This window comes from Achroia grisella, unplaced genomic scaffold, assembly GCF_030625045.1.
Source record: "Achroia grisella isolate CSIRO2021 unplaced genomic scaffold, CSIRO_AGI_Agris_v1 utg515, whole genome shotgun sequence".
In the NCBI taxonomy this organism is placed as follows: Eukaryota; Metazoa; Arthropoda; class Insecta; order Lepidoptera; family Pyralidae; genus Achroia; species Achroia grisella.
Window position 1 is genome coordinate 2957135 of NW_026712908.1, and position 10845 is coordinate 2967979.

Consider the following 10845-nt stretch of genomic DNA (forward strand, 5'->3'; position numbering starts at 1 on the left):
TTTTGTTGCACGTTACTAATGAGAAATTTATATGCAATAATGCAAGTATTTTTGTACAATATTGTATTCTGGTGGTTTAGCACGTGGGTTCGATTCTTTGCAGGGTGCAAACATTTTTTTTTACGAGTATGATTGTTTGTACTGATCTGATTATATTATGTATTTAATAAAAAAGTATTTCTATCAGTTGTTTAGTTACTGTAACGAAAGCTCTGTTTTGCTTGGAACTAGATGGCACTGTTTGAATTGTTCAGGATTATCATTATAATTGTAATTTGAATATAGAAAACGATGTGAATACAAACAATAACAAACAATGTGAATAATTCGTAATGGTCGATTATTCGCGCCATCGATTCGGCTCGATTCAAAACACTGGCGCACGCATGCGCCGCCCGCGCCGCCGTAAACATGTCCAAGCTTACCCATAACTCTGCAATTTCCTTACACTTTCCCTTCCACCTTTCTTCTTAACAGAAACTATACTACAGCTTAAGGAAATAAATACACATTGAATTCTTAAGAGAATGTATGTTTATAGATACATATATAACATTGCGTATATAGTAATGAAATTAAAAGTATATTTGTTATCTTTAATTGTTTTCCATACTAATACTATAAATTTGAAAATGAAATTGTATATTAAGATTGATTGTATCGCAAGAACGAACATAGCTATCTTTTATCACAAAAAAACAGACTAAAACGTTGGTAACAGCTAGTACTGTGTCTGTAACCATATTTGTTATAAATATTTCTTAGTATTAATCTAAGCGATGATATCTCCTATTGATGATTTGCAGCACACCATAATACGTTTACTTATTAAACTTTTCTTTTGCAGATTGGTCCAGGCCATACGGATAACATCCACTGAGACCTTCACAAAAGTCATCGCAACTGAAGAAGAAAACAAGAAACCAAAAGCCACAAAATCCTCAAACCAAAGCCTCCAGTCATATCTTTTGTTTCAAAAATCTAAATATAAGCACTATTTTTTTAACCTTTTAACGATAATAAAGCTAAAACTAAATAGTATACGCTACTCCCAAACAGTACAAATTAATTTAAGTCTGAGTGATCGGTATTTACAATAAAAAGAAGCCTTCAAGAAAGCAAAAGATTAAGAAAACTATCAACGACCAGTATTTAAACGTTCCAAAATAATAGATATCGTTAAACGAGTGCACAATATATTTTATCGATCGTTATATAAATTGATAACGAGACAATTCCTCGAGAGTTTTGTAAAAAGTCAGCCAAAGATTTTTATAAACCTGTAATTTGTGAGACTTGTGTAAGTTTAACTGCCTGTTATAAAGGATTTTTTACATTATTTATTTCTTAGTGAGTAAACGAAGATATTGTGATTAGTGTAGTGTAAACCAGTGTGCCGTATAATCATATATTAAGTGCTATAATAGAGTATCGAGGACTATAACAAATTATCGGAGCCAGATCATAGTACAAATTAATAAGTTCCCGTGCAGTTCCGAGTGTTCAATACAACAATAGACTTAGTAGAGCTTATTTTTGTATAAGGATAATAAGAGATGACCGCGATGAGGCATCGTCGCGGAAAAACGTCATGAGCGAAGCGCTCAGCAGTGAGGCGGGCGCGGATAGCGCTCACCTGCCGCCGTTTTCTACATTCGGCGAGATGGCAGACAACGAACAACGCATACTCACGGCCGATGGCCGCCTCCTCGATCCCGGCTGGGAGTACTACGAGCGGACAGGCGACACTGTCTCCGTTATAGCGAGCCAACCACAATATAGACCTTGGGAGTCGATGCCACTAACCGTCAACTCAAAAGACGCTATCCTAAGAGCTGGATTCTCCGCGTCACTCGACTACCAACCGGTCACATTGCAGCCGATACCCAATAAGCTGCCGTCCTTCCAAAGCCAATTCCAAACATTTCCAGAAACAACTGTGATCCCTGAAACGGGTTTGCCAAGCGTAACCCCAGTACCAGTTACAGCCAGTCCGACGCCCAGCGCGAGTCCTAGTCAGTTAACCCAACTCACGCAACTAACGACGCCGGCGTCACCAGCCCATCTGACAACGTTGGCTCAAGTAACGCCTTTGTCAACAACACTCACAACTTTATCACCTGTCAACGCAACCACATTCCATACTCTAACCGCTGTAAATGCTAGAACTTATCCAATCGTTCCCGCGCCACTACAAGCGAGGGAACTAGCACCAGCCGGTCAGACGTACATCGATGATAGACATATACAACTCTACCAGCCAAATATCGCTACAATAAACGCTTTTCCAACGCAAAATGGTATTTTACACCAAAACGGTACAATTATTCATCAAAACGGAAGTTTATTACAAAATATACAAAGTCCAACCGTTGTGCACGTGTTGAAAAATGAACCGTTTGATGTTAAAGCTCTACAAGATAAGTATACTCCTAATGGGCTACATCATAGCAATTTCCAGAATCCAATGTTAATAGATAATGGATATGAAAAGAAAAATGGTTTCGGCAGTGGGTCTTCGCCGACGAGATCCGACTTTAGGAAGAAAGAACGACGGAAAATGCGTGCAAATAGTTCTGAGTCAGATGGGTCAAATATGGAAGTAGGTTCGGAAAGTAGTGGGCAAGTAGCGGCGATATCATCAACTGCAGGGTTCAAATCGCCAATGCACGGAGCACCACCCATGACAACCGGCCCCATGGAACTCGACGACATATCCAGTGAAAAACAGGTGAGATTTCTCTATTTTATCTAAACAATTGTGGTAAAATATTTAGATATCATTGAACAGTAAACAAAATTTAAGCCAGTATCGTATTTAAAATTTTCAAATTGAATTATTGTCGAAATGTTCAGTAACATCTAAATATTTTGCATTTTACTAATTCGACTCGACTTCTAGCGATGAATCATGTAAATGATTTTCTTGTCCACCGATGTGTCCATTTAAATGTTGTACTATAACTTCGTAAATGAAATTAACTTTGAAATAAAATAGGATATAATGGAGCACGTTCAAAAGCAACACAATAAAATCAGACACAACAACTAATCTCCCTTTCTGCGAATTGGCGAATTGCGTAAACAAGACTCCGGGGAATCGTGAAAAGCTGACTGAATATTCGACGAAAGATATGAGAATTCTCAGAATTTCATCCGACTACAGCCCGTAGAAAGTGGATATACGAGAAATCCCGAAAAAGAGAAACTTTCGCCGTAATTCCACCTTTTATTATTCGGGGAGCAGTTTTTATTCCCGCTCCCGAGTTTCGAAATGGCCGAACTCTCTGTCTTCGCGGCTATAAATTTAATAGTTAGCCGATTCTCTTGCTCCACCAATAAATTAACTTCCTCTCTCGTTTAAAACACAAATTAAAGTCGGGCGATTTACGCGTGTCCTGCTTAGAAAATTTTATGACTTTCATTCAAATTTAACAGCGAGTGCAATTAGGCGGCAGTTTTGAAGTCTTCAACATTATCGTTTATTCCCATTTAATTAATGAACATATTCTTCAGTATTAAAATATAATTTACCGGTGTTATTTTTTACTTTTCTATTCCAGTTATTGTATTGAAACTAAATTATAAAAACAAGGTTAAACTTTAATACTCTATTTTGCGCAGCCAAGTTGTTTATTTGTGGCGTTTATCATGCTATTCTTTATAATTGCAAGCGAGTTGTGATAAAAAAGCCATCTAAGACCGGGAAAGGTCCATACTGGGACAGCATTCTTGCACAATAAATGTCAACGTTTCCTAGTCTAATAACACGAACGAACACCTTTGCGGGCAGCTGGCAAGCTGTTCGCGATGTGTCTATGCGCGCCTCTCTAATTATCGTAGTTCAACGTTATTTTTACTATTGTTTAGATACAGACCTTTAGCAGCTAGTTATAAAAGAGCAAAAGTTAAGGCCACAAGTCAAGGACATGTCAAGTAAAGTAATATTCAAATATGTTATATGTTATGTAACTGTAATTTCACATCTCAATAACTTTTAAGTTTTTAACAGTACAGCGTCGTTTACAATCACAATTAAAGTTTATGTTTTTGGTGTCATGCAGTTACATATATAAAATATTTCATAGATTATTGATAAAAGATCCCTAAATATGAGTAATAATGAATATGTATTAGAGAAACTTAAAACGATCTGTCATTGTTATAATTGTAGTAAGTACTCAGATTACTAAACAAACTTTCTATACCCAAGTGAAATTAAATAGAAAATAATCAAGATAAAAAAGTTATTTACTCCTGAAATCATAGGGTTCATAATCAATCCTCATTAATTGCCAATCGATTTAATTAAATAATAATTTTCTTCCATTATATTTTTAACAAAAACCGTTATAGTTTTATAAACTGTATTATTATTCTCCAATTCAGTCAATTGACTGATCTTATAACTCATCAAAGATAATTAAATAATAAATAGATGATTATTTATAGCTTTTAATGCATATTACTGCACGGAAAATGGAGTAATTATTTCAATATGGAATAATTGTTGCGACCCTGAATATATAATAACTGTTTAATAAGTTTTATAGTTATAAGTATCTTTTATATAAATTATAAAAGGATTTAATGTGAAAAGCAAGTTGAACTTTGCTTTTGTTTTGTACACATACATATAGAAGCATGACATCTTAGTCCTCTGGAATTAAAATATGAGTGATATTGATATACACGTGATAACATGATGTCCATAGTGAGGAAACATACACAGACATAAGAAAACCTATCATCAATAATCATATATATCAATTGCAAAAAGAACCATCTTAATCCATTAACTACACAGAGAAAATCATTGTAAAATAAAATTATTCCCAGAGTACTTTTTAACTATCATAGAAATACTAGCTGCCCCGAGCAACTTCGTCTGCATCACATTTCTTATTATAATTCGCCTAATTTACATTATATTTCTTTAACTCATAGCCTATATATTATTCTGATATATAACCTATATTACTGTAAAGTTTCATTAAAATCCGTTCAGCATTTTTTGCGTGAAAAAGTAACAAACATCCATCCATACTCAATAACTTTTGCGTTTATAATATTAGTAGGATACTTGGATTTCTATCAGGGTGGTGGCGTGTATTTTATTTGGTAATTACTTTGGTAAAACGGTAATTATTCATTCCTTTTACATCTTACGTAATAGTCATTGAAGTTTAAGCTATGCTGATTGTCATTGATTAATGGTCATAATAATACTAGCTACTCATACGAATGAGTCAGCGTTTGGGAAAACCATGGAAATTCCTAGAACAATGTAACAAGGGAAAGTGGATTAAACATAGTTCAGTAGACAAATATTTTAGCCGCACTAAAATGTTAGACATCCACATTTTGGTGGTTGTAAAAAGTTATTACGAGCTTTGCCTCTGTTTACCACTTTTAAATGTTTACCTAAATGTATGATTTCATTTATTTAAGCTGCTAATGGTCCATATTATAAATACCTTATAGGCTAAAATACATATGAATTAATAACATAAATATAAATTGTCTCTGTGGCCACGGCACTGACAACGGCAATCTGCTCCACCCCTATCGCCCAGTCTTCATCACGAGTTTTTTTTTACATTTTATTGTACATTTTTTTTACATAATTATTATCGATTTATTGACGGCCTCGGTGGTCAAGCGGTTTAGCACACCACCTTACTTCGTCGCGGGTTCGATTCCTTGCACGGCATAAACATTTGTATTCATGAGTATGAATGTTTGTATCGGTCTGGGTATTCCCTGTGCATATATAATGTATATGTATTTACGAAAAAAAATATTCATGTCTTTGTATCAGTTATCTACCACCCATAACAAAAGCTTTAGCTAGCTTAACTTGCGTCTAGAAGACGTTGTATGAATTGTCCTGAGATTAGTATTATTGTTCTTTATATATTTTCCTTTGATGGGGTAATAGATTTGTCATTACGGGTGAAAATCACCAAACAATGACAACTATAAAAGAAATTATGTTGATGAAGATTTTTATTATTATTATCTACTTATCAGGAAATGCGACGATAATACTATTTTTAGTCTAATTGATTCATTCCTTCATTATGTTTATTGAATAAACTGTACAGATGCTAGGAATACACCTTTACAGAAAGCTAGGTTATCAAGTGTTCTATTTAATAACTGTTATAATGTCATTCTCATTAGTTGTACAGTCAGTAGTAGTAATTAACGACATCTGCGAGGCTTAGAGATTTTTTTTTATACTACAAGGGTACCAAACAAGCTTACGGCCAATCTGATGACAAACGGTTACAGTAGCCTATGTATGCCTGAAACACCAGTGGTGTCATGTGCGCATTGCCGGCCTTTAAGAAACATTAATATACTCTCTTTTGAAAAGTACATAATATATATAGAAAACACCTACCACCAATACAAACAATCATACTCATAATTACAACTGTTTGTTTCGTGCGAGGTATCAAACCCGCGACCATCGGTAGCAAAACAATTTTAGCAAACCGCTTTATCAACGAGGCCGTCAATAATGATTTAATAACAATTGATAATATTGTATTGTCAGGAGGTTCTTTACTGTGCAGTCTTAACTACGGATATCTTGAGTCGTCCCATTTACCATAATTAAATTAAAATTAAATAAAAAAATATAAATATTTTTTTATATTAAAAAACAATACATTTAAAAAAACAAAGAAAAGTCTAATAAATAGTTTTTCACGCCACGGCGTAAACACAGGAATCTAAAGCGGTGCGAACTGTGAAATTAAAAAAAATAACAGTGTAAGAAATCGAACAAAAACTAATGTAATATACAATAAATAACTACATAATATAACTATTTTAATATTATACTTTTAGTTAAACGTTTCATTTACAAACACGATACGTAGTAGTTAAAAGACGCAGATTAAATATCTAACATTAACACCAGCTCATGTTAAACGTATACGATGTTCATTAGAGTCAATAGGCTAGCGTACACAAAAAAAAACAAGTCCAACGTTAAAAAAATGTTTCTATCCTTTTTTTCTAAACAAAAAAGGTTTATGTTCTGTTTTTAAATTTTCGTCAGCTGTTGGCCGGGAATACAATCGGTTGGTTCCGATTGCAACCGAAGATAACCGAGCCATGCACGAATGAAATTATACCAGAAAATGGCGGTACAACACTTCTCTTGCTGCGTCACAGCTGTTACACTTTTTGCAGTCGGAAACTAATTCGAATTCCATGAAATAATGCATAAATATAAAAGCTTGCATGTAATAAACCCTTTTTTACGCGGCACTGGGTACGTTAGGATTCGTGTTATGTATACGATATAACAGTTCAATTATGTATTTAAATAGAATTGTAATAAAAAAGTTGTATTGAAATATATACATACATAATTGTATCCTTTTTAATTAGAATTCAATATTATTTACATTCATTATAATATAGAGAATGTGCTGGATCTATTCGTAGATACTAACACATATTTCAATTTCTAATCTATTCATATAAATAAAATTGAAGTGTCTGTTTGTAATTTCAAATTTACACTTTACTCTAAACGCATATTTATGAAACTATATGACGTTATGTATAAAAAGAATAAACAAATAGACTGTATGTTTGTTCTTTTTATACATATTAACAGAATATAATTAGAGCCTAAATCACTTTATAATAAACCTTTCAAACAGTAACAAATCTTAAAACATAAACAAAGTCAAGTATCTTTTGAGTTATCATTAGAAACATACAAATAATATTGTTGCTTTCTTGTGTAAGATATTAGTATAAATTAATACATATGTACAATATATATACTTATTATTAATATTATAAATGCGAAATTTGTGAGTATGGATGGTATGGATATTTGTTACTTTTTCGAGCAAAATTTACTTAACGAATTTTGATGAAACTTTACAGTAATATGGTTTATACATCAGTATAATATATGGGCTATAAATTTCACGTGCGTGAAACCAAGAGCAGCTAGTATTAATATATAAATGTTCAAGGACATCGTGAGCATAAAGTTTAAATTAAAGAGTCGAAAGTAGAATGCATCCAGCGCTACAATACAATGCGCCCGCGCACGACCGAGACGGGCCATTATAATGAGTGCAGAAAACAAATTGTTGTCTGGATAATAATTGGAGGTCTTTATTGTGAACAACATACTTAAAATATTATAAAAGTCTTTTTATTTCCATATTCATCATTAGTTTTTACAAATAAAAATATAATATTGTTTAGTATATTTCTCTAATGATCTACTTGTTAATACTACAATTATAATTATGCTATTTGTGGATATGGACCCTTCTTTGGGTGAAGGCCTCCTTCATCTATTATATATTTTCTGATTTGTATCAAAGTTAGAACAATATCACACATTGTTAGTATTTTCGTTACAATGTAACATTGTAATCTCATATGCTTTGTTAATGTTTAGATAACTAATGTAACCATATAATTTAAATAATCGTGAGATTATGATGTTGTAAAACGTTAAGTTAAAATGTAAAAAAGAATGATTTACTTTGACTTACTAAATTGTATTATAGTAAAAGTATTTTCATTTCCAAAAAAAATAACAAAAAAATTTTTGTTTCTCTATTTTTGACCATAGTTAAGCAGTCATTTCCTATATAGTCCACTATATCATCAGCCCTCCATAAAATATCCTTACTACTAATACTACTAAAGTTTCTTTCGAGATCAGACATCTACCGATGTAGATTGTGCGATTTAGTCTGCGTGAGTACACCTATTATCTCAATTTCAGCTTCAAAGCAGCTTACTTTGTAAGCTGTACTTTGATTTAAAGATTTTTTTCGGACTACTCCGATGCTGCTGGCCTCAGCTGGCCTTTACAGCTTCACAGGACAATAGGAGGTGAGTGCGGATGGCACTCGAAACCCGCGGAAGGTCTTATGGAGCGGCTGAAGGCCCAATCCCTCCTGACGGCTACGACTTTAGGCTGAGGAGTCTGAACCTCAACTCAGGTCGTCGTAATTTCGATCCCCGTATGAATTGAATGATATATGACAGTAAATTAAATAATAGGGATAAATGCCATACCACGACTGTTACGTGATAACGTGATATTCATGTGTCTAGGCGACGGTAACTATTTACCATCAGGTGACCGGCAGCTTGTTTGTAATTTCATATCGATTACGTATATTTCATCATTCGTTCTATTTTCCGAAACAAACAAAGCTCGTATCTTTATCTTATCAGCAGTGCTTTCATAAAGTCTGTTTTATGTATCCTTCGTTGAATATTTAATGTAACTAAATAAAGTTTCATCATAACCATATTTTCAATCGATTACTAAAAGAGGTCGGAATTCAACGATATTTTTTTTGGCTGTTAAGCTATTTTGTCTCCATAATGAGTTTACATGATTCTTTTTGTAGTAGATAGCTCTCATGTATCGGTCACATTCTGCTATGATTCATAGTTGGGGTTTTTCGAAGTCGAGTCGAATTTTATTTCCTACTAATGTGTTGTTGTATATTTATAACATTAATAGAAATATAATTTTACGCAATATCTTTGTCGATTTATCCTACCTTTCAAACCTAAAAAATGTAACATAAAGTAAATAATAAAACTAGACGAGTTAAATAGGATTTTACAGTATTATCTTATATGTAACTCGAAAATCTTTTAATGCACTTTCTTTTTGGAAAATTAATAGGTAGTAATGTGTTTAACAAAATAACTTTAATCCAGTTCTTCGCGTCACAGACTAAAAAGAAGAGGAAGAGGTGCGGAGAGTGCATAGGCTGCCAACGCAAGGATAACTGCGGCGACTGTGCACCCTGTCGCAACGACAAGTCGCATCAGATATGTAAACAGCGGAGATGCGAGAAATTGACCGAGAAAAAGGTAAGTTTTTTATTTTTTATATTAGACATCTAAATATAAGTGATTGATTCTTTTTTAACAGTGTTCCATTTTTAAATTTGTATTTTGTACCCTCAACAATAAATACGTGTACGTTACTTTTTAACAGTGTTCCACTTTTAATTTTTTTTATCAATATAATATATATGTGTTCGTTACTTTTTAAAAGTATTCCATTTATTAAATTTCATCATATTTCCAAAAAAAAAAAATTTGACCCAAAACGATTTTTTACAAAACACAGTAAAGTCTGTTTTTGCATTAAATAGTACTGTACTATTGTTAGATTATTTCTGAAGAAATTGTCCTTATGGGCAAGCAATGTTACCACAATACAATTTATGTATGAAAATATACAAACACTTTGTTTGATTTTATAAAAAAAAATGTATATAATTCATTAAAAAATAGTTGAATTAAGAAACCCGGTGTGGAAATCGCAGAACAATTTAATGTTAAATATAAAATTCAAAATTCCAGTATATACGCACCTAATTTTCAGCATAATATCAAATACCAAGCTAGATTCAGAAATATGTTGTCATATAAATATTCCTGGACTACAATAAATATTATCTGAATCTAGATCTATTTTGCCTGTTAAAGATTTATTATAAGTAACACAACAGTACTTTTTTTGTTGGTATATTCTTTATTTGTTTTCTTTGTTTCTTATAACTTTTATTCGACGGCTGCGTAAATTAGATAAAAAATATAACATATTTTAATACAGAATATGGTTGATCTATGTACCAAATGTTATTCAATTGTGACAAGCGTGATTTAAGCGTAATAGTTATACAATATTTTATATCTTCTACAAACTGTTAGTATAATAAATGTGGGAATGGACTATTGTTTCTATTTTCGTAATCTGTAGAGAGAATTATCAATAGAGTTGAATTCAATTAGGCATTAAACACTTCTCTACAA

At 32.7% G+C, this 10845-nt stretch overlaps 1 protein-coding gene across 1 annotated transcript; it reads left to right on the forward strand.

Annotated features, from left to right (window-relative positions):
- Nucleotides 1-1591: 1591 nt before the first annotated feature.
- LOC131846952 (methylcytosine dioxygenase TET-like) lies at nt 1592-10407 on the forward strand. The gene is made up of 3 exons (XM_059196369.1): nt 1592-2731; nt 9754-9894; nt 10393-10407. The coding sequence occupies exons 1-3, from the start codon at nt 1592-1594 to the stop codon at nt 10405-10407; spliced, it is 1296 nt and encodes a 431-aa protein (XP_059052352.1).
- The last annotated feature ends 438 nt before the right edge of the window (nt 10408-10845 follow it).

Excerpts from the sequence above, each read along its gene's own strand:
- LOC131846952 (XM_059196369.1), top strand. The coding sequence starts at position 1,592 with ATGAGCGAAGCGCTCAGCAGTGAGGCGGGCGCGGATAGCGCTCACCTG. Across the intron at positions 2,732-9,753 it reads ACATATCCAGTGAAAAACAG|ACTAAAAAGAAGAGGAAGAG; the intron begins GTGAGATTTCTC and ends TTCGCGTCACAG.